Genomic DNA, 24,319 nt, shown 5'->3' on the forward strand with positions numbered 1-24,319 from the left:
GTCCATTGGTTGTGAGGAAGCAGGGGTTAAATGCTGTCCATCGGCTGTGAGGAAGCAGGGGTTAATTGCTGTCCATCGGTTGTGAGGAAGCAGGGGGTAACTGCTGTCCATTGGTTGTGAGGAAGCAGGGGTTAACTGCTGTCCATTGGTTGTGAGGAAGCAGGGGGTAACTGCTGTCCATTGGTTGTGAGGAAGCAGGGGTTAACTGCTGTCCATTGGTTGTGAGGAAGCAGGGGTTAACTGCTGTCCATCGGCTGTGAGGAAGCAGGGGGTAACTGCTGTCCATCGGCTGTGAGGAATGGATACCTTAGTGTGGCCTAACGCTGCTGTTAGAAAAAGTATGTGTTTAATAAGATTGACTAGATTACAGTCAGACTGTGCAGAATCACATGACCTACAATCTTGCATCTCAAATAACTACTCATTATGTGATTAAGATTAGCGATTGCCCTGCTCTATCTGATCCCTTTAAACTGAGATTGTATTTGGAAAGATTGAAGGATGTACTTCAGCTGTGTACATACATGAACAAAATTATATCTCCAGGTTAAGGTACAGGGTAGACCTTAGTCATGCTGAAAATACATAGGAAGTCCACTGTTAGTAAGGAATAGGTCTCTTGCACAATATGAAAGCAAAGGTCTGTTTGTGAAATGATGCTCAGTGGCTGTAAACTAATGTTGTCAGATCTGCACGGGCATGTAGATGCTTGCTCTCCTACAGTTCCCTCTCCTTGGCTCTTAGTCAACACCAGGGCAGGCAGTCCTGATAGCTGATAAAGTGCTGAACCTAGTGGTTGTCTATAATAGTACAATAGTAACCTGTTGTAACACACTGTCTGTACTTGTCTCTAGTAGTAACCTATTGTAACACACTGTCTGTACTTGTCTCTAGTAGTAACCTATTGTAACACACTGTCTGTACTTGTCTCTAGTAGTAACCTGTTGTAACACACTGTCTGTACTTGTCTCTAGTAGTAACCTATTGTAACACACTGTCTGTACTTGTCTCTAGTAGTAACCTATTGTAACACACTGTCTGTACTTGTCTCTAGTAGTAACCTATTGTAACACACTGTCTGTACTTGTCTCTAGTAGTAACCTATTGTAACACACTGTCTGTACTTGTCTCTAGTAGTAACCTATTGTAACACACTGTCTGTACTTGTCTCTAGTAGTAACCTGTTGTAACACACTGTCTGTACTTGTCTCTAGTAGTAACCTGTTGTAACACACTGTCTGTACTTGTCTCTAGTAGTAACCTGTTGTAACACACTGTCTGTACTTGTCTCTAGTAGAAACCTACAGTAATGGACAAAGTATAATGTGTACTTCTGGAGTTTTAAACTCCCAAGTCCCTGTCTGTATGTCTGTCTGTCTGTGCCCTTGTCTAACTGTCTGTCCATCTCTCCTCTCTCTGTCTTTCTCTCCACAGCTGGATGGACGTCAGGACGGCCCTGGGGAATCCAGGGAGAAGGTGCTGGAGTTTGGTTTTGACTACTGCTACTGGTCTGTTGCCCCAGAGGAATCACACTACGCCTCACAGGAAGAGGTAAGGAGTCCTGAGACCTGAACTTCGACTGTAGTTCTGTGTTTGTCTAATAGAGTAGGTCCTGCCAAACCTGGGCCGTTCTGTATACCAACACTTCAAACCCCCGCACCGCTAGAGATTCCACATCGGCTACAATTGTTTAGTTAGGTGTTTTAGTGTCATGTTTTGTGCCTTCTGCGTGAAGGCAGCACCAGTCATGTGCGTGTCAGGCAGCCTGGGGATGTTGGGTAAGGTGTGCAATCACAACCACTGGGCCATGTTCAATAGGGAATGCAAACGAAAACAAAAATGTGGGTTTCTTTTTGTACAAATCCAGGTAGTCACTCCCTATTTTATTTCCTTTGGTGCCTAATGAACATGAAGGAAGAGCCCAGGGGAATTAACACTGTCCTGTCGTTTCTCTTATCGCTCCTCAGAACACGGACTAGTGGACATCGTTTCTCTTATCGCTCCTCAGAACACAGACTAGTGGACATCGTTTCTCTTATCGCTCCTCAGAACACAGACTAGTGGACGTCGTTTCTCTTATCGCTCCTCAGAACACGGACTAGTGGACATCGTTTCTCTTATCGCTCCTCAGAACACAGACTAGTGGACATCGTTTCTCTTATCGCTCCTCAGAACACAGACTAGTGGACGTCGTTTCTCTTATCGCTCCTCAGAACACGGACTAGTGGACATCGTTTCTCTTATCGCTCCTCAGAACACAGACTAGTGGACATCGTTTATCTTATCGCTCCTCAGAACACGGACTAGTGGACATCGTTTCTCTTATCGCTCCTCAGAACACAGACTAGTGGACATCGTTTCTCTTATCGCTCCTCAGAACACGGACTAGTGGACATCGTTTCTCTTATCGCTCCTCAGAACACAGACTAGTGGACGTCGTTTCTCTTATCGCTCCTCAGAACACAGACTAGTGGACATCGTTTCTCTTATCGCTCCTCAGAACACAGACTAGTGGACATCGTTTCTCTTATCGCTCTTCAGAACACAGACTAGTGGACATCGTTTCTCTTATCGCTCCTCAGAACACAGACTAGTGGACATCGTTTCTCTTATCGCTCCTCAGAACACGGACTAGTGGACATCGTTTCTCTTATCGCTCCTCAGAACACAGACTAGTGGACATCGTTTCTCTTATCGCTCCTCAGAACACAGACTAGTGGACGTCGTTTCTCTTATCGCTCCTCAGAACACAGACTAGTGGACGTCGTTTCTCTTATCGCTCCTCAGAACACAGACTAGTGGACGTCGTTTCTCTTATCGCTCCTCAGAACACAGACTAGTGGACATCGTTTCTCTTATCGCTCCTCAGAACACAGACTAGTGGACGTCGTTTCTCTTATCGCTCCTCAGAACACAGAATAGTGGACGTCGTTTCTATTATCGCTCCTCAGAACACAGACTAGTGGACATCGTTTCTCTTATCGCTCCTCAGAACACAGACTAGTGGACATCGTTTATCTTATCGCTCCTCAGAACACGGACTAGTGGACATCGTTTCTCTTATCGCTCCTCAGAACACAGACTAGTGGACATCGTTTCTCTTATCGCTCCTCAGAACACGGACTAGTGGACATCGTTTCTCTTATCGCTCCTCAGAACACAGACTAGTGGACATCGTTTCTCTTATCGCTCCTCAGAACACAGACTAGTGGACATCGTTTCTCTTATCGCTCCTCAGAACACAGACTAGTGGACATCGTTTCTCTTATCGCTCCTCAGAACACAGACTAGTGGACATCGTTTCTCTTATCGCTCCTCAGAACACAGACTAGTGGACATCGTTTCTCTTATCGCTCCTCAGAACACAGACTAGTGGACATCGTTTCTCTTATCGCTCCTCAGAACACAGACTAGTGGACATCGTTTCTCTTATCGCTCCTCAGAACACGGACTAGTGGACATCGTTTCTCTTATCGCTCCTCAGAACACGGACTAGTGGACATCGTTTCTCTTATCGCTCCTCAGAACACGGACTAGTGGACATCGTTTATCTTATCGCTCCTCAGAACACGGACTAGTGGACATCGTTTCTCTTATCGCTCCTCAGAACACGGACTAGTGGACATCGTTTCTCTTATCGCTCCTCAGAACACAGACTAGTGGACGTCGTTTCTCTTATCGCTCCTCAGAACACAGACTAGTGGACATCGTTTCTCTTATCGCTCCTCAGAACACAGACTAGTGGACATCGTTTCTCTTATCGCTCCTCAGAACACGGACTAGTGGACATCGTTTCTCTTATCGCTCCTCAGAACACAGACTAGTGGACATCGTTTCTCTTATCGCTCCTCAGAACACAGACTAGTGGACATCGTTTCTCTTATCGCTCCTCAGAACACAGACTAGTGGACATCGTTTCTCTTATCGCTCCACGGCAGGAAAATGTACTGCAACATTGTGTCATGTTAGTTAGAGTTCCATTTATAGAACTCAAACTTGATGAATGCTGCATTGTCTTGTAGCTCTGATTCCCGGCTGATTTAATTACAAACCAACATTTCATCAAGGACAAGCTATGCAAGCAGTGTACCAACATGGGGAAGGAAGCCTTCGCCCACCCTGGCCTGGTCTAGATGTCCCACTGTGTTGTTCTGGTCTTTGTCTGTGGAGACTGTGAAGACTTTCTGCTTCTCAATTCAATTCAATGGGCTTTATTGTCATGGGAAACATATGTTAACATTGCCAAAGCAAGTGAACTTAACAGTAAACATTACACTCACAGAAGTTCCAAAATAATAATGATATTTCAAATGTCACATTATGTATATATACAATGTTGTAACGATGTGCAAATAGTTAAAGTACAAAAGGGAAAATAAATAAACATAAATATGGGTTGTATTTATAATGGTGTTTGTTCTTCACTGGTTGCCCTTTTCTTGTGGCAACAGGTCACAAATCTTGCTGCTGTGATGGCACACTGTGGTATTTCACCCAGTAGATATGGGAGTTTATCAAAATTGGGTTTGTTTTCTAATTCTTTGTGGATCTGTGTCTCCCCACTCTCTCTCTCTCTCTCTCTCTCTCTCTCTCTCTCTCTCTCTCTCTCTCTCTGTCTGTCTGTCTGTCTGTCTGTCTGTCTGTCTGTCTGTCTGTCTGTCTGTCTGTCTGTCTGTCTGTCTGTCTGTCTGTCTGTCTGTCTGTCTGTCTGTCTGTCTCTCTTTCTTTCTCTCTCTCTCTCTCTCTCGCTGTCTCTGTCTCTCTCTATTAAATTCAATTTAAATTCCCTGCCACCCTCTATCGCTCTCACTGTCACTCTCTTTCCTCTCTCTCCCTCTATTTTCTCTAACGACCCATTCTCTCCATCTGAGTTGTCGGGGCGGCCCCACCACTACATTCCTCTGGTGACTCGTGGTGGGCGAGGAGGAGGGCAAACATGGGGATGTGTTTTCTCTTTAATTCTGTGGAGCACGGTCACTGGATCACAGGCTGACCTCTGAGGCTTGTGTCCCTGACACTGTCAGTGGCACCAGAGCCGACATTTATCAGTCACACGTCACAAATAGTTGCTAGGTCTACCCTTCTCTCTAGCGTCTGTCCCGAACAATGTATAATATATTTACATTGCTGTATGTTGACAAATAAGCTGCTTGTTTTAGGTGACTTAAGCCTAACACTATGGAATGGTCTAGACGCCAGATAACAGATAGTCTGTGTTTTAGGTGACTTAAGCCTAACACTATGGAATGGTCTAGACGCCAGATAACAGATAGTCTGTGTTTTAGGTGACTTAAGCCTAACACTATGGAATGGTCTAGACGCCAGATAACAGATAGTCTGTGTTTTAGGTGACTTAAGCCTAACACTATGGAATGGTCTAGACGCCAGATAACAGATAGTCTGTGTTTTAGGTGACTTAAGCCTAACACTATGGAATGGTCTAGACGCCAGATAACAGATAGTCTGTGTTTTAGGTGACTTAAGCCTAACACTATGGAATGGTCTAGACGCCAGATAACAGATAGTCTGTGTTTTAGGTGACTTAAGCCTAACACTATGGAATGGTCTAGACGCCAGATAACAGATAGTCTGTGTTTTAGGTGACTTAAGCCTAACACTATGGAATGGTCTAGACGCCAGATAACAGATAGTCTGTGTTTTAGGTGACTTAAGCCTAACACTATGGAATGGTCTAGACGCCAGATAACAGATAGTCTGTGTTTTAGGTGACTTAAGCCTAACACTATGGAATGGTCTAGACGCCAGATAACAGATAGTCTGTGTTTTAGGTGACTTAAGCCTAACACTATGGAATGGTCTAGACGCCAGATAACAGATAGTCTGTGTTTTAGGTGACTTAAGCCTAACACTATGGAATGGTCTAGACGCCAGATAACAGATAGTCTGTGTTTTAGGTGACTTAAGCCTAACACTATGGAATGGTCTAGACGCCAGATAACAGATAGTCTGTGTTTTAGGTGACTTAAGCCTAACACTATGGAATGGTCTAGACGCCAGATAACAGATAGTCTGTGTTTTAGGTGACTTAAGCCTAACACTATGGAATGGTCTAGACGCCAGATAACAGATAGTCTGTGTTTTAGGTGACTTAAGCCTAACACTATGGAATGGTCTAGACGCCAGATAACAGATAGTCTGTGTTTTAGGTGACTTAAGCCTAACACTATGGAATGGTCTAGACGCCAGATAACAGATAGTCTGTGTTTTAGGTGACTTAAGCCTAACACTATGGAATGGTCTAGACGCCAGATAACAGATAGTCTGTGTTTTAGGTGACTTAAGCCTAACACTATGGAATGGTCTAGACGCCAGATAACAGATAGTCTGTGTTTTAGGTGACTTAAGCCTAACACTATGGAATGGTCTAGACGCCAGATAACAGATAGTCTGTGTTGTTTGTGCACTTTCACAAACCTTTATTGCCTTAGCAGTTTATACTTTCCCAAGAATTTCACACGCAGATGGAATTATTTCTTTATCAGTACCTTTCATGTAATAGACCTGTTCATCCTTTCTACAGTCGTTTGTGCTGTAGTGTAGTTTTGTGCTGTAGTGTAGTTTTGTGCTGTAGTGTTGTGCTGTAGTGTAGTGTTGTGCTGTAGTGTAGTGTTGTGCTGTAGTGTTGTGCTGTAGTGTAGTGTTGTGCTGTAGTGTAGTTTTGTGCTGTAGTGTAGTTTTGTGCTGTAGTGTAGTTTTGTGCTGTAGTGTAGTGTTGTGCTGTAGTGTAGTGTTGTGCTGTAGTGTAGTTTTGTGCTGTAGTGTAGTGTTGTGCATCCAGGGTATCCTGGCTTCACTTCCTGTGGAGTCCTGTGGGACTGAGTCAATCTGAGACCCATGGTGAAGGGAGGGAGAGAGGGAGAGTGAGAGAGAGAGAGAGAGAGAGAGAGAGAGAGAGAGAGAGAGAGAGAGAGAGAGAGAGAGAGAGAACACCCTAAGCTTCAGGCTGATGTCATTCTGTAACAAAACCCAGCATTGTGCTCCAGATTCAGATCCTGTCCATTGACGTCTTTGGGCTGAAATCTAACTGTGAAAAATGACTTATTGGAGCGGCTGTGAGTTTGGCAGATGAGAAATGGGGGGCTGCAGCGGTTCTGTCGACCCCTGCTCATTCCCCTCCTCCACCTCTGAAATTGAATGGCTTTATTGGCATGGGAAACATATGTTAACATTGCTAACGCAAGTGAAGTAGATAATAAACAAAAGTGAAATAAACAATTCAACAGTAAACATTACACTCACAGAAGTTCCAAAAGAATCAAGACATATGACATATAATGTCATATTATGTGCAAATAGTACAAAATGGTGTTTGTTCTTCACTGATTGCCCTTTTCTTGTGGCAACAGGTCACATATCTTGCTGCTGTGATGGCACACTGTGGTATTTCACCCAGTAGATATGGGAGTTTATCAAAATTGGGTTTGTTTTTGAATTCTTTGTGGATCTGTGTAATCTGAGGGAAATATGTTTCTCTAATATGGTCATACATTTGGCAGGAGGTTAGGAAGTGCAGCTCAGTTTCCACCTCATTTTGTGGGCAGTGTGCACATAGCCTGTCTTCTCTTGAGAGCCCGGTCTGCCTACGGTGACTTTTCTCAATAGCAAGGCTATGCTTACTGAGTCTGTACATAGCCTTGATTTTGTATATATATTTTTTTAAGATTTTCAAATTCTCTCTCTCCCTCCCTCCCATGTGTAGGCAGGCATGAATAATGTTCAGAAGCCTGTATATCTATGTAGCTCTGTGTCTCCTCCCTCCCTCCCCCCTCCCTCCCTCCCTCCCTCCCTTTTTCTCTCACTCATATCTCAGAAAGTTAAGATATACATATCTATACATCTCATGACATGCTGTATGTATGTTTTCCTCTAATACTGAATCTGCTCAGGATCCCGCTGCGATTTTTGTGTGTGTTGTGTGTGTGTAACCTAGTTGGAAAGATGTGGGATTGTGTGTGTGTAATCTAGTTGGAAAGATGTGGGATTGTGTGTGGGTAATCTAGTTGGAAAGATGTGGGATTGTGTGTGTGTGTAACCTAGTTGGAAAGATGTGGGATTGTGTGTGTAATCTAGTTGGAAAGATGTGGGATTGTGTGTGGGTAATCTAGTTGGAAAGATGTGGGATTGTGTGTGTGATCTAGTTGGAAAGATGTGGGATTGTGTGTGGGTAATCTAGTTGAAAAGATGTGGGATTGTGTGTGTGTGTAACCTAGTTGGAAAGATGTGGGATTGTGTGTGTAATCTAGTTGGAAAGATGTGGGATTGTGTGTGGGTAATCTAGTTGGAAAGATGTGGGATTGTGTGTGTGATCTAGTTGGAAAGATGTGGGATTGTGTGTGTAACCTAGTTGGAAAGATGTGGGATTGTGTGTGGGTAATCTAGTTGGAAAGATGTGGGATTGTGTGTGGGTAATCTAGTTGAAAAGATGTGGGATTGTGTGTGTGTGTAACCTAGTTGGAAAGATGTGGGATTGTGTGTGGGTAATCTAGTTGGAAAGATGTGGGATTGTGTGTGGGTAATCTAGTTGGAAAGATGTGGGATTGTGTGTGTAACCTAGTTGGAAAGATGTGGGATTGTGTGTGGGTAATCTAGTTGGAAAGATGTGGGATTGTGTGTGTGTAACCTAGTTGGAAAGATGTGGGATTGTGTGTGGGTAATCTAGTTGGAAAGATGTGGGATTGTGTGTGGGTAATCTAGTTGGAAAGATGTGGGATTGTGTGTGGGTAATCTAGTTGGAAAGATGTGGGACTGAAACAGACTGACAGTTTCAATGCAGCTGTCCTGTTGGAGAGAGTCCTAGGCCTGTACTCAGAGTAGGAGTGTCGATTATAGGAAGATATTTGTCTTGGCCACTAAGACCCTCACCAACTTGTACAGATGCATCATTGAGAGCATCCTGTCTGGCTGTATCACCGTCTGGTACGGCAACCGCTCGCAACCACAGTGCTCTCCAGAGGATATTCCAGTCAGCCCAACGCACCATCGGGGGAACACTGCCCTCCAGGACATCTACAGCACCCAGTGTCACAGGAAGGCCAATAAGATTATCAAGGACCTCAGCCACCCGAGCCACTGCCTGTTCACCTTTCTTCCATCTAGAAGGCGGAGACAGTACAGGTGCATCAAAGATGGGACCCAGAGACTGAAAAACAGCTTCTATCTCCAGGCCATCAGACTGTTAAACAGTCAACACTAGCTGGCCTTCGCTCAGTATGCTGCCCTGAACCTAACTCCCTGTCACTAGCTGTCATACCACCCGGTACTCTACCCTGCACCTTAGAGACTGCTGCCCTAAGTATATAGACATTGAACACTGGTCACTTTAATAATGTTTACGTTCTGTTTTACCTACTTTATATATACAGTCAGTGCATTCGAAAAGTATATAGACCCTTTGACTTTTTCAAAAAATAAATACGTTACAGCCTTATTATTAAATTGATGAAATCATTTTTTTCCCTCATCAATCTACACACAATACCACCCCATAATGACAAATCGAAAACAGATTTTAAGAAATGTTTGCAAATTGAGCTCAGGTCTATCTTGTTTCCATTGATAATCCATGAAATGTTTCTAGAACTTGATTGGAGTCCACCTGTGGTCAATTCAATGGATTGGACATGATTTGGAAAGGCACACCCCTGTCTATTTAAGGTCCCACAGTTAACAGTGCATTTTTTATAGATTTGCTAATAAAATAATACAAAAACTCTTTTTGCTTTGTCATTATGGGGAATTGTGTGTAGATTGATGTCACACCCTGACCATAGAGATCCTTATTATTCTCTATGTTTGGTTAGGTCAGGGTGTGACTCGGGTGGGAAAATCTATGTTTTCTGTTTCTTTGTTTTTGGGCGGAGTGTGGTTCTCAATCAGAGGCAGCTGTCTATCGTTGTCTCTGATTGGGAATCATACTTAGACATCCTGTTTTCTTCCTGTGTTTGTGGGAGGTTGTTTTCTGGTTAGCCTCTGTTGCCTGACAGAACTGTACGTTTTCGTTTTTTTCGCCTTTTGTTATTTTGTTTGAGTGTGTTGTGATAATAAAGAATCATGAGCACTTACCACGCTGTGCTTTGGTCCACTTCTCCTTCTAACAACGAACATTACAGAACCTCCCACCAAAAACAGACCAAGCAGCGTGGCCAGGATAGTTGGACATGGGAGGAGATCCTGGACGGCAAAGGGCCCTGGACGCGGGTTGGGGAATATCGCCGTCCAAGGGAGGAGATAGAGGCAGCAAAGGAGGAACGGTGACGCTACGAGGAACTAGCACGGCAACAACGGAAGCCTGTTTGGCAGCCCCAAAAATGTTTTTTTTTTTTTGGGGGGGGGGGGGGCACACGGGGAGATTGGCAAGTCAGGGTTGAGACCTGAGCCACCTCCCCGTGCTTACCGTGGGGAGCGTGTGACCAGCCAGGCACAGTGTTATGCGGTGATGCGCACTGTATCTCCAGTGCGCATTCATAGCCCGGTGCGCTCGTTGCCGGCTCCCCGCATTTGCCGTGCTAGAGTGGGCATTCAGCCAGGACGGATTGTGCCGGCTCAGTGCTCCTGTGTCGCCAGTGCACCTTCACAGCCCAGTTAGTCCTGTGCCAGCGCCCCGCACTTGCCGGGCTAAAGTGAGCATCCAGCCAGGACTGGTTGTGCCAGCCCTACGCTCCAGACCTCCAGTGCTCCTCCACGGCCCAGTATATCCTGTGCCAGCTCCGCGCACCCGGTCTCCAATGTGTCTCTCCAGCCTGGTACGCCCTGTGCCTGCTCCATGCACCCAGCCTCCAGTGCATCTCCTCAGTCCGGTGAGACCTGTTCCGGCTCCACGTATGAAGCATCCAGTGATGATCCATGGCCCAGAGCCTCCAGTGATGATCCATGGCACGAAGCCTCCAGTGATAATCCATGGCCCGGAGCCTCCAGCGACAATCCATGGCACGAAGCCTCCAGCGACGATCCATGGCGTGGAGCCTGCAGCGACGATCCCCGGTCCGGAGCCTCCGGCGACGATCTACGGTCCGGTTCCTCTGGCGACGATCCAGGGTCCGGAGCCTCCGGCGACGATCTACGGTCTGGTTCCACGAAAGTGGGGGGAGCCCCAAGTGAAGGGGGATCTGCGTCCTGCACCGGAGCCTCCACCAAGAGGAGATGCCCACCCGGACCCTCCCCTATAGGTTCAGGTTTGCGGCTGGAGTCCGCACCTTTGGGGAGTGGGGTACTGTCACGCCCTGACCGTAGATATCCTTATTATTCTCTATGTTTGGTTAGGTCAGGGTGTGACTCGGGTGGGAAAGTCTATGTTTTCTGTTTCTTTGTTTTTGGGCCGAGTGTGATTCCCAATCAGAGGCAGCTGTCTATCGTTGTCTCTGATTGGGAATCATACTTAGACAGCCTGTTTTCTTCCTGTGTTTGTGGGAGGTTGTTTTCTGTTTAGCCTCTGTTGCCTGACAGAACTGTACGTTTTCGTTTTTTCGCCTTTTGTTATTTTGTTTGAGTGTGTTGTGATAATAAAGAATCATGAGCACTTACCACGCTGTGCTTTGGTCCACTTCTCCTTCTAACAACGAACATTACAATTGATGAGGGAAAAAATCTATTTAATCCATTTTTGAATAGGGCTGTAATGTAACACAACGTGGAAAAAGTCAAGGGGTCAGAATAATATCTGAATGCACTGTATATACTGTATTCTAGTCATGACTCATCCTATATCACTACTGCTATACACACCTTTTCTATTCATATACTGTCCATACTGTCTATACACACCATTATATACACTGAGTAACCCAAACATTTTGACCTCAGAACAACCTAAATTCGTCGGGCATGGACTCTACAAGGTGTCAAAAGCGTTCCGCAGGGATGTTGGCCCATGTTGACTCCAATGCTTCCCACAGTTGTGTCAAGTTGGCTGGATGTCCTTTGGGTGGTGGACCATTCTTGATACACACGGGAAACTGTTGAGAGTGAAAAACGCAGCAGCGTTGGAGTTCTTCACACAAACAAGTGCGCCTGGTACCTACAATCATACCCTGTTCAAAGACACTTAAATATTTTGTCTTGCCCATTCACCCTCTGACTGGAACACAGGGACTCCTAAGTGGCACAGCAGTCTAAGGCCCTGCATCTCAGTGCAAGAGGTGTCACTATAGTACTTGGTTCGACTCCAGGCTGTATCACATCCGGCTGTGATTGGGAGTCCTATAGGGCGCTGCACAATTGGCCCAGAGTCGTCTGGGTTTGGCCAGAGTAGGCCGTCATTGTAAATAAGAATTTGTTCTTAACTGACTTGCCCAGTTAAATAAAGGTTAAAAAACATACACAATCCATGTCTCAATTGTCTCAAGGCTTAAAAATCCTTCTTCAACCTGTCTCCTCCCCTTCATCTACACTGATTGAAGTGGATTTAACAAGTGACATCAATAAGGGATCATAGTTTTCACCTGGATTCACCTGGTCAGTCTATGTCATGGTAAGAGCAGGTGTCCTTAATGTCTTCTACACTCAATGTATATTTGTATTCTGGACTCTGGTCCGGAAGCTAATTTCCAGCAGTTCTATCCATTTTGCATGGGGTTTTGTACTGTGTATTTAAATACTGTATTTCAAATATACACTTCATGCCCAAAGTATGTGGAAACCCCGGGATTCGGCTATTTCAGACACACCCATTGCTGGGGTGTATAAAATCAAGCACACGGCCATGCAATCTCCATAGACAAACATTGGGAGTAGAATGGCCTTACTGAAGAGCTCAGTGACTTTCAATGTGGTACTGTCATAGGATGACACCTTTCCAACAAGTCAGTTCGCCAAATTTCTGCCCTCCTAGAGCTGCCCCGGTCAACTGTAAGTGCTGTTATTGTGAAGTGGAAACATTTAGGAACAATGGCTCAGACGTGAAGTGGTAGGCCTCACAAACTCACAGAACGGGACCGCCAAGTGCTGAAACGTGTAGCGCATAAAACTTGTTTGTCCTCGGTTGCAACACTCATTACTGAGTTTCAAACTGCCTCTTGAAGCAACGTCAGCACAAAAACTGTTCGCCGGGAGCTTCATGAAATTTCCATGACCGAGCAGCCACACACAAGCCTAAGATCACCATACGCCAGGGGTGGGCAAACTTTTTGGCTCGAGGACCGCATTGGGATTTTGAAATTAAACGGAGGGACTCATTTTTTGGGGACCAATTGTTTGTTAAAATCATTTTGTGGGGGCCTCCCGAGTGGCGCAGTGGTCTAAGGTTCTGCATCGCAGTGTTTGAGGTGTCACTACAGACACGTGTTCAATCCCAGGCTGTGTTACAGCTGGCCATGACTGGGAGATCGGCCCAGCGATGTCCGGGTTAGGGGAGGGTGTGGCCGGCAGGGATGTCCCATCGCACACTAGCGTCTCCTGTGGCAGGCCGGCGTAGTGCTACCGGGATAAGTGGGCATTGTGTCAAGAAGCAGTGCGGCTAGGCTGGGTCGTGTTTTGGAGGACGCACGGCTCTCGACCTTCGCCCCTCCTGAGTCTGTACGGGAGTTGCAGCGATGGGACAAGACTAACTACCAAATGGATACCACGAAGTTGGGGAGGAAAAAGGGCAATTAAAAAATATATATATTAGTATTTTTTTACCCCTGTCTCACGGGCTGGATTGAAGTGCCCGGCGGGCCGTACTTTGCCCCCCTTGCCGTGCACAATGCCAAGCGTCGGCTGGAGTGGTGTAAAGCTCGCCGCCATTGGACTCTGGAGCAGTGGAAATGGGTTCTCAGGAGGGATGAATCACACTTCACCATCTGGCTGTTCGACGGATGCTACCTGCCCAAATGCATAGTGCTAACTGTAAAGTTTGGTGGAGGAGCAATAATGACATAGGGAAGTCTTAATGCTACCACATACAATGAAATTGGTTCTCTAGATCGGTGTGGAAGAACTTGACTGGCCTGCACAGAGCCCTGACCTCTACCCCATCGAACACCTTTAGGATGAATTGGAACACCGACTGCGAGCCAGGCCTAATCGCCCAACATCAGTGCCTTGACCTCACTAATGCTCTTGTGGCTGAATGGAAGCAAGTCCCTGCAGCAATGTTCCAACACCTAGTGGAAAGCCTTCCCAGAAGAGTGGAGGATGTTATAACAGAAAAGGGGGGACCATATTAATCCCCATGATTTTAGAATGAGATGTTCAATGAGCAGGTGTCCACATACTTTTGCCATTTTGGCCATGTAGTGTAGCTCATTGTAATATTTTTACTACTTTACCTTGCATTTTAGTTCCACTGTTTATACACACTGCATATTTATTTATAACCTGGATTCTTAACATAGACACATGTATGTGGACTTGTTTGACATTTTACTGCATTGTTAGGAGGTAGTTACATAAGCAGTTTTCTGAACCCGCTATAACATCTGAAACTAAACTGTATTCACAACCAATAAACAAACAGATTTTTACTTTTCCTAAATGCAGCTTTACCCAACCAATGCCCACTGTTAGCCCAAGGACCCCATGCTATATGAGATAGTGTGTAGTAGTAGGGAAGTGCACTTAAGGGGCTGTTTTTCGGAAGAACACTCGTCTTGGCTGGCCTTCAAATGACGTCATAACACACACACACAAAAAGAAGGAGTTTTCCAGTCCAGGGGCTTGTGTAGAGTTGAGCAGGCCTCATGAAAACAGACCCAGCCACTGAGGTCAGACAACCACTGCCATGGATTAGTAAACTGAGAACCATTACAGCTGCCTGCCTGCCAGCCTCCTTCTCCCCATCGCGCTCTCTCCCTCCATCTCTCTCTTTCTCTCTCCCTCTTCTTCCTATCGCTCTCTCTCTCCCTCCATCTCTCTATCTCTCTCCCTCTTCTCCCCATCGCTCGCTCTCTCCCTCCATCTCTCTCTTTCTCTCTCCCTCTTCTTCCTATCGCTCTCTCCCTCCATCTCTCTCTTTCTCTCTCCCTCTTCTTCCTATCGCTCTCTCCCTCCATCTCTCTCTTTCTCTATCCCTCTTCTCCCCATCGCTCTCTCTCTCCCTCCATCTCTCTCTATCTCTCTCCCTCTTCTTCCTATCGCTCTCTCCCTCCATCTCTCTATCTCTCTCCCTCTTCTTCCTATCGCTCTCTCCCTCCATCTCTCTATCTCTCTCCCTCTTCTTCCTATCGCTCTCTCTCTCCCTCCATCTCTCTATCTCTCTCCCTCTTCTTCCTATCGCTCTCTCTCTCCCTCCATCTCTCTCTATCTCTCTCCCTCTTCTCCCCATCGCGCTCTCCCTCCATCTCTCTCTTTCTCTCTCCCTCTTCTCCCATCGCTCTCTCCCTCCATCTCTCTATCTCTCTCCCTCTTCTCCCCATCGCTCTCTCCCTCCATCTCTCTTTCTCTCTCCCTCTTCTCCCCATCGCTCTCTCCCTCCATCTCTCTCTATCTCTCTCCCTCTTCTCCCCATCACTCTCTCCCTCCATCTCTCTCTATCTCTCTCCCTCTTCTTCCTATCGCTCTCTCCCTCCATCTCTCTCTTTCTCTCTCCCTCTTCTCCCCATCGCTCTCTCCCTCCATCTCTCTCTATCTCTCTCCCTCTTCTTCCTATCGCTCTCTTTCTCCTTCTCCCTTTTAGTTTTTCCTCTCCATTGACAGGCTCCAGGCTTACAATCTAAAGAGTATCCCAGTTCCAAAACAAGCTCTTATAACCAGCAGTTATCCAGAGAGAGAGAGATGAATTACTTAATTAATTAATCCTGCGTTGGCTCACTCCACAGCTGACCTCTGCTTGGACTGACCCACTTCTGGAGTGGACACTATTCCACCCACCCCCCCACACACACACCAACTGGACCTCCTTCTTCATCCTCCTCCTTTCTCCTCCTTCTTCCTCCCCCTTCCTCCTCCTTCCTTGTCCTTCCTCAGGATTCCAATTTTTTTCTCGTCCTTCTTCGTGTTTCCTCCCCTTCCCACTTTCTCGTCTGTCCATGTTCTTCTTCCCCTTCCCCCTTCCCTCTCCTTCCTAACCCTTCCTTCTCCTTTTTCTTTCTTCCTGCCCCTTCCTCCTCCTTCCTCGTCCTTCCTACCCCATCTTACCCTTTCCTCCACCTTCCTCCTCCTTCCTGCCCCTTCTTCCTCCTTCCTCATCTATCATACCCCTTCCTCCTCCTTCCTGCCCCTTCTTCCTCCTTCCTCATCTATCATACCCCTTCCTCCTCCTTCCTGCCCCTTCTTCCTCCTTCCTCATCTATCATACCCCTTCCTCCTCCTTCCTGCCCCTTCTTCCTCCTTCCTCATCTATCATACCCCTTCCTCCTCCTTCCTGCCCCTTCTTCCTCCTTCCTCATCTATCATACCCCTCTATCATACCCCTTCCTCCTCCTTCCTGCCCCTTCTTCCTCCTTCCTCATCTATCATACCCCTTCCTCCTCCTTCCTGCCCCTTCTTCCTCCTTCCTCATCTATCATACCCCTTCCTCCTCCTTCCTGCCCTTCTTCCTCCTTCCTCATCTATCATACCCCTTCCTCCTCCTTCCTGCCCCTTCTTCCTCCTTCCTCATCTATCATACCCCTTCCTCCTCCTTCCTGCCCCTTCTTCCTCCTTCCTCATCTATCATACCCCTTCCTCCTCCTTCCTGCCCCTTCTTCCTCCTTCCTCATCTATCATACCCCTTCCTCCTCCTTCCTGCCCCTTCTTCCTCCTTCCTCATCTATCATACCCCTTCCTCCTCCTTCCTGCCCCTTCCTCCTCCTTCCTCGTCCTTCCTACCCCTTCCTCCTCCTTCCTGCCCCTTCTTCCTCCTTCCTCATCTATCATACCCCTTCCTCCTCCTTCCTACCCCTTCCTCCTCCTTCCTCGTCCTTCCTACCCCTTCCTTCTCCTTCCTACCCCTTCCACTTCAAAACCTCAAGCCTTTTGTCAGATGCCGTTTCCTCTGAGCTGGTTGGACCTACACACACGCACGCACACTCACACACACTCTCACAAACACACACACACACTCACACGCACACACACACAGACAGAACCTTCCTGTTGATGCAAGTGTTTAGTCTTTCCCTGTGTGTTTTGGCCATTTATTCTACAGACTCTGGTCCTTCTCCTCTGTTTTTGTTGGCCCTCTGGCTCAATTCTTTATGACCTGCTTGAATCTGGATCATCCGTTAGTCCAACCGTCCCATAATGCACTGCATTTCTGACCTTACTGGTCTGGTCTTTGTTGTCCACATACCTCCAGGTTTGCTGTGCCACCACACCTGTAGGCCAGGCAAGGGTTCTGTGATAGTAAGTTGGAGCAGTGAGAGCCTATTGTGGTCTTTCAGGGATGCTTTCTACACGACAGCAGGGATTTCCCTCTACCAAATAATTGTAATATGACGAGACACAATAGAGTGTTTCAGATGCGAGTATGTCAGGGCCAGTGTGATTCATATTCCATAGAATACTCCCTGCCTGTGGAACTCAAAATGGAGGTGTGTGTGTGTGTGTGTGTGTGTGTGTGTGTGTGTGTGTGTGTGTGTGTGTGTGTGTGTGTGTGTGTGTGTGTGTGTGTGTGTGTGTGTGTGTGTGTGTGTGTGTGTGTGTGTGTGTGTGTAAAAAAAGAGGAGAGTGGGAGTTAACAGTAGTGAAGTGGAGTTCTATGCTGTTTGTATGCTGAGACAACAGGAACCCTCCTCAGCCTTAGGTCAGCAACCAACTAAGTTGTTTAAGGGTGGCTGTTAACAAAGCTACTGTTGATTCTGTTTGGTAGTGAGGAGAGGGAGAGGGGGAGAGAGGGAGAGACGGATACAGGGGGGAGGACAGGAGTGAGGGAGGAGGGAAAGAGCAAGAGAGTCCAGGGTAAGAGGTGTTGGGGGACAAACAGATATGGGATCAGGCTAGTGCTCTAATCAAACCACTAGGTTGTGGACGGCATTCCTTTGTAGCATAACAAGGTGTTGTATTATAACAGCCTTCCCAGTACCCTCTCTCTCCCCTGCAGAGCGGTCTACAGAACACAGTTCTATTAATTAGTCCTGTCCCGTGGTCCTGTCCCGTGAATAATATCTCCAGCCCACAATCATCCTGAACCAATAAGAATGGGTCCTGGAAGGTACTTGACCCTGAACCCCTCAAGGTCCCGTTGATATCATTTGTGAGAAACCCGCCCCCTCCAAGTCCCTTACAATCGACGGGAAAGGCCTGCAAGTCTGTCAATCAGTAAAAATGATTGGAGTCATTGTGAAAAAGAATCTGCAGTGGGACGACCAAGTAACATCCATGGTTAGAAAGCGAAATAAGAAGTTGTTCTTCCTATGCAGAATAAAAGGTCTAAATGTGCCACAGGCCAGCCTGGTAACTACTGTATCTACATAGGCTGCGTTTGTCCCCTGCCTGGAATACACAGCACCAACTTGGCATAGCTCCTTAATTAGCTCAAACCCTCAGCAACCAACTGGGGCTTGAGGAATCATCCTCAGCACATCCTGGATACAACAATGCTCTGACTTCATTACCACCACTTCATGAGAGAAACTGTGCCTGGACGTTTTATTTATTTAACCAGGCAAGTCAGTTAAGAACAAATTCTTATTTTACAATGACAGCCTACCCCAGCCAAACCCTAACCCGGACAACGCTGGGCCAATTGTGCGCCACCCTATGGGTCTCCCAGTAACGGCCAGTTGTGATTCAGCCCAGGATCGAACCAGGGTCTGTAGTGACACCTCTAGCACTGAGATGCAGTGCTTTAGGCCGCTGCGCCACTTGGGAGCCCTTGGCTGTTGCCCTGTTCAAGTCTTCCTTCAGGGACTGGTTACCTGCCTGTCAAGGCATAGATGTCAGGCATATCCACCCGCAGTGCCCACCTGCTCTCGCCTGCTCCCACCTGCTCCCACCTATTGTCACCTGCTCCCACCTGCTCCCGCCTGCTCTCGCCTGCTCCCGCCTGCTCCCGCCTACTCCCGCCTGCTCTCGCCTGCTCTCACCTGCTCCCACCTGCTCCCACCTATTCTCACCTGCTCCCACCTGCTCCCACCTGCTCCCACCTGCTCTCACCTGCTCTCACCTGCTCCCTCTCCCACCTGCTCCCACCTGCTCCCACCTGCTCTCACCTGCTCTCACCTGCTCCCAGCTGCTCCCACCTACTCCCACCTGCTCCCACCTGCTCCCACCTGCTCTCACCTGCTCCCACCTGCTCTCACCTGCTCTCACCTGCTCCCACCTGCTCCCACCTGCTCTCACCTGCTCCCACCTGCTCCCACCTGCTCCCACCTTCTCTCACCTGCTCTCACCTGCTCCCACCTGCTCCCACCTGCTCTCACCTGCTCCCAGCTGCTCCCACCTGCTCCCACCTGCTAACACCTGCTCCCACCTGCTCTCACCTGCTCCCACCTGCTCCCACCTGCTCCCACCTGCTCTCACCTGCTCCCACCTGCTCCCACCTGCTCTCACCTGCTCCCACCTGCTCCCACCTGCTCCCACCTGCTCTCACCTGCTCTCACCTGCTCCCACCTGCTCTCATCTGCTCTCACCTGCTCTCACCTGCTCTCACCTGCTCCCACCTGCTCCCACCTGCTCCCACCTGCTCTCACCTGCTCTCACCTGCTCCCACCTGCTCCCACCTGCTCTCACCTGCTCCCACCTGCTCTCACCTGCTCTCACCTGCTCCCACCTGCTCTTACCTGCTCTCTTTTCCACAGGCCAGGACTGAGAGATCACCCGTATTCTACCTATGTGAACTAATCAACAAAACTCTTTGAGTCTCCTAAATGTACATATTGTCATGAATTGTACTTGTGATTTCAATGTAAAAGTTTATTGTGTGTGTAGTGTAATATCATGTATTTCAGTGACCTTGACTGACATGTGGATATCAGAAGGTGAACCTTTTACTACATGGTGATGTAGATAGACTGTTACTGCCATTAGGGTTTGCCTGTTAACATGTGGACATGTCTTAGCTGAGATTCTGTGTGTTATGGTTGTTTCTGTTATGGAATGTGGTCAATGGCAGTTAGATAAGACATGAGATTACTGGTACTAGCCGAGCTGGTCTCCGTGTTCACTGACTGACTGACTGACTGACTGTCTGACTGACTGGCTACACCTCTCTGGTCAATATTGGCCCTCTTAACTGGCGGGAGAAACTTTGACGTTGTTGATTTTACCTTGTTGATTATTAACACAAAGTTCACACAAAAGAGCCTCATTGTCACTGAAACTGACCACCTTACCTTTTGGTTATGATGTGACGGTTATTGAAATGGCTTTACGTGGACTTTAATAAAATATTTCAGGACTATATCCAACCATAACACCGTCCCTGGGTTGGTGTAACCTTTTCTTCTGTTGGTCATTAGGTTGGCTGAGAGCCTCTACAGGAGAGGAGGAGCAATGTTTGATCCTGTGTGATACTGGCTCTGGATCAGGTTCCTGCTGCTGGTGGTGTGTTTACCTGGGCCTAGCCCGGGACCTCCTGGGCTGCTGGGTGCCATGCATATCCGTAGGCCTGGGACCTGGGTGGCGGGTACTTCTCCAACCCCCTGATCTCTCCCTGGCCGAGGGGAGGAAGAAAAACAATGCGCCCAGACTGGCTATGTGTCTACATGTATGGGACCTTCTCAGGATCTCTTCACAATCAGATCCTTCTCTTTAGGGAGGTTTATTTTTCTGCCCAACAACTGGCTTTCAAATCCCCCACCATTCCGGCCCTGCCACCCGGCCTCCGGCCCTGCACCCAGCCTCCCGTCCTGCCACCCGGCCTCCGGCCCTACACCCAGCCTCCCATCCTGCCACCCGGCCTCCCGTCCTGCCACCCGGCCTCCGGCCCTGCACCCAGCTTCTCGTCCTGCCACCCGGCCTCCCGTCCTGCCACCCGGCCTCCCGTCCTGCCACCCGGCCTCCGTTCGGCCCTGCACCCAGCCTCCCGTCCTGCCACCCAGCCTCCCGTCTCTCCTCCTTGCTTTAGCAGGGTGTTTACTCTTAGTATTAACTGACTTCCTGACTCCCTGGCTTTGCTCCTTACCCAAACACCTCTGCAGGAAGCAACAACCCAGTACACTGGCTGGGTGGCACAGCGTTGTGCCTGGCTGGACCTAATCTGGATGTACTGTAGTCCGACAAAACACTCCATGACACAATGTATCACACCGAGGACGCTAACTGCTCTCGCCCATGCCCTAGCCTTCTAACTGTAGCCCTCGCCTTCTAACTTAATAAACACTGCTTGTCGTTGTGTTGTCGTGACCCAACACTATGCCGTCTTTTCTATATAGTAGTTGAGACTGTGTGCTCTCCTGTAGGTGTTCCAGGACCTGGGAGTGACGGTGCTGGCCGGGGCGTCAGAGGGCTACAACGTCTGTCTGTTTGCCTACGGGCAGACTGGCACTGGCAAGACCTACACCATGATGGGCACACTGGTGAGGAGGGGAGGGATTATATCTAGCATATGGTAACACTTGACTTAATGCAGGCATAATGCATTATGATGCAGTTATAATGTGTTGTAAGGAAAGTGTTACCTATCATGTCATCTGGAACATGGCTGTTGGCATTCTCCGCTCTGCTATATGTGTTGAAAGGAGACACAGTGTCAATGGAGTTAATGACTCTTCTCTTTCCCTCTTTCCCTCCCTCATTTCCTCCTCCTCCTCCTCCTCCTCCTCCTCCTCCTTCTCTCAGGACTCCATGGGCCTGACCCCCAGGATTTGTCAGGTAAGGAAGTGGTCCTATAATTCAGTCTACAGGGTCCTGGTGAGGTAGTGTCCTGGTTAATGACCTGTTTTACCTGTCTGGTCTCTACAGGGCCTGTTCAAATCTGATGACACATTCCCTGAAGGACACAACTCCAGCAGGGTTGAGATCAGGTAAGAGGGGTCTGTGTGTTTGAGGTAAGAGGGAACATTGTGTTTCAGGTAAGAGGGAACATTGTATTCAAGGTAAGAGGGAACATTGTGTTCGAGTAAGAGTGAACATCGTGTTTGAGGTAAGAGGGAACATTGTGTTTGAGGTAAGAGGGACATTGTGTTTGAGGTAAGAGGGAACATTGTGTTTGAGGTAAGAGGGAACATTGTGTTTGAGGTAAGAGGGAACATTGTGTTTGAGGTAAGAGGGAACATTGTGTTTGAGGTAAGAGGAACATTGTGTTTGAGGTAAGAGGGAACATTGTGTTTGAGGTAAGAGGGAACATTGTGTTTGAGGTAAGAGGGAACATTGTGTTTGAGGTAAGAGGGAACATTGTGTTGTGTTTGAGTAAGAGGGAACATTGTGTTTGAGGTAAGAGGGACATTGTTGTTTGAGGTAAGAGGGAGCATTGTGTTTGAGGTAAGAGGGAACATTGTGTTTGAGGTAAGAGGAACATTGTGTTTGAGGTAAGAGGGAACATTGTGTTTGAGGTAAGAGGAAACATTGTGTTCAGGTAAGAGGAACATTGGTGTTGAGGTAAGAGGAACATTGTGTTTGAGGTAAGAGGGAACATTGTGTTGAGGTAAGAGGGAACATTGTGTTTGAGGTAAGAGGGAACATTGTGTTGAGGTAAGAGGAACATTGTGTTTGAGGTAAGAGGAACATTGTGTTTGAGGTAAGAGGGAACATTGTGTTTGAGGTAAGAGGGAACATTGTGTTTGAGGTAAGAGGGAACATTGTGTTTGAGGTAAGAGGGAACATTGTGTTTGAGGTAAGAGGGAACATCCTGTTTGAGGTAAGAGGGACATTGTGTTGAGTGATGGTCTGACTCCGACTACCAGTGAGTATATTATTTACTATTCTTCACCTGCAGTTTCCTGGAGATCTATAATGAGCGTGTTCGTGACCTGCTGCGAGGCAGAGAGCAGAAGAAGAAACCCTCCCTACGGGTTAGGGAGCATCCTGAGAAAGGACCCTATGTACAAGGTGAAGGGCAGAACAAGTGTCTACTAACAAATGTGTACTACACTAAGCAGCAGTGGATGGGGTGGATGTGTTACATGGCAATACCCCCCTCAAGACCAAATTTACACAACTCCAATGTTTGGGGAGCAGTGCATTACTGCAGACTTAGGGAGGAAGGTATAGAATTGGGATGCAGAATAGGACTCCCTCCCTCACTCACCAACTCAGTAGAGATGTTGTAGCTGAGATGAGCAGTACTAATGTTGTTTAGGTGTGGTGAGCAGTAGTTAGATCTCCCACAACAACTCAGTAGAGATGTTGTTTAGGTGTGGTGAGCAGTAGTTAGATCTCCCACAACAACTCAGTAGAGATGTTGTTTAGGTGTGGTGAGCAGTAGTTAGATCTCCCACAACAACTCAGTAGAGATGTTGTTTAGGTGTGGTGAGCAGTAGTTAGATCTCCCACAACAACTCAGTAGAGATGTTGTTTAGGTGTGGTGAGCAGTATTTAGATCTCCCACAACAACTCAGTAGAGATGTTGTTTAGGTGTGGTGAGCAGTAGTTAGATCTCCCACAACAACTCAGTAGAGATGTTGTTTAGGTGTGGTGAGCAGTAGTTAGATCTCCCACAACAACTCAGTAGAGATGTTGTTTAGGTGTGGTGAGCAGTAGTTAGATCTCCCACAACAACTCAGTAGTACTATTGTTTAGGTGTGGTGAGCAGTAGTTAGATCTCCCACAACAACTCAGTAGTACTATTGTTTAGGTGTGGTGAGCAGTAGTTAGATCTCCCACAACAACTCAGTAGAGATGTTGTTTAGGTGTGGTGTGTGTTGTGTGTTGTTGTGGTCCTGGTATTCTGTCTGTTTGTCTGGGTTCCGGACTCCATTTTGAATACAGAGTGGCAATCCTGGCTTGAACCCAGGCACTGCACTTTCTGCTCTTTTTTATCTCTCCCTCTCTTCCCCTCTTCCTTAGCCTCTCTCCTCTTATCATATCACTCTTTGTGTCTCTCCCTCCCTCATCTCTCTCTCTCTTTCTCTCTCTCTCTCTCTCTCTCTCTTTCTCTCTCTCTGTCAATTTTCAATTCAATTTGCTTTATTGGCATAACGTAACAATATACATATTGCCAAAGCTTACTTTGGATATTTACAATATAAAATAAGAATAATCAAAATTGTCAATGGGACAACAGTAACAACAATAACCAAGGGTCAAAATAACCATGCATTGAACAATAACAATAAGCATACAGTAGAGGACATGTGCAGGTTGATCAGTCTATCAGGCACTGTCCCTCATCTTATGGCAGGCAGCAATGTAGTGCGCTGCCAACCCACAGCTCTCTGTGTCCTCCCCCAACAGGACGGGTAGCCTATCCTCATCAGAGAAGTCTTTGAAACCTTGAATAAGGGTTTGAAATTTGTTTTATATTGTCAGGAAATGCAGCTCTGTCTCAGGTTCTGCTGTTGTACAGTGGTTGCATAGCCTTTCC

General features: G+C 47.3%; 1 protein-coding gene across 2 annotated transcripts in view; it reads left to right on the forward strand.

Annotated features, from left to right (window-relative positions):
* Positions 1–24,319, forward strand: part of LOC115162033 (stAR-related lipid transfer protein 9-like) — a 49,026-nt gene that overhangs the window by 11,458 nt on the left and 13,249 nt on the right. Inside the window, exons 3-7 of one of the 2 annotated variants that reach the window (XM_029712950.1) lie at positions 1,435–1,551; positions 21,258–21,374; positions 21,637–21,669; positions 21,760–21,821; positions 22,733–22,845. In XM_029712950.1, coding sequence (XP_029568810.1) covers positions 1,435–1,551; positions 21,258–21,374; positions 21,637–21,669; positions 21,760–21,821; positions 22,733–22,845 — 442 coding nt within the window. The remainder of the gene's footprint in view (positions 1–1,434; positions 1,552–21,257; positions 21,375–21,636; positions 21,670–21,759; positions 21,822–22,732; positions 22,846–24,319) is intronic. The other variant, XM_029712951.1, reaches the window with a different exon arrangement.

The sequence above is a fragment of the Salmo trutta genome, chromosome 25 (assembly GCF_901001165.1).
Source record: "Salmo trutta chromosome 25, fSalTru1.1, whole genome shotgun sequence".
Classification (NCBI taxonomy): Eukaryota; Metazoa; Chordata; class Actinopteri; order Salmoniformes; family Salmonidae; genus Salmo; species Salmo trutta.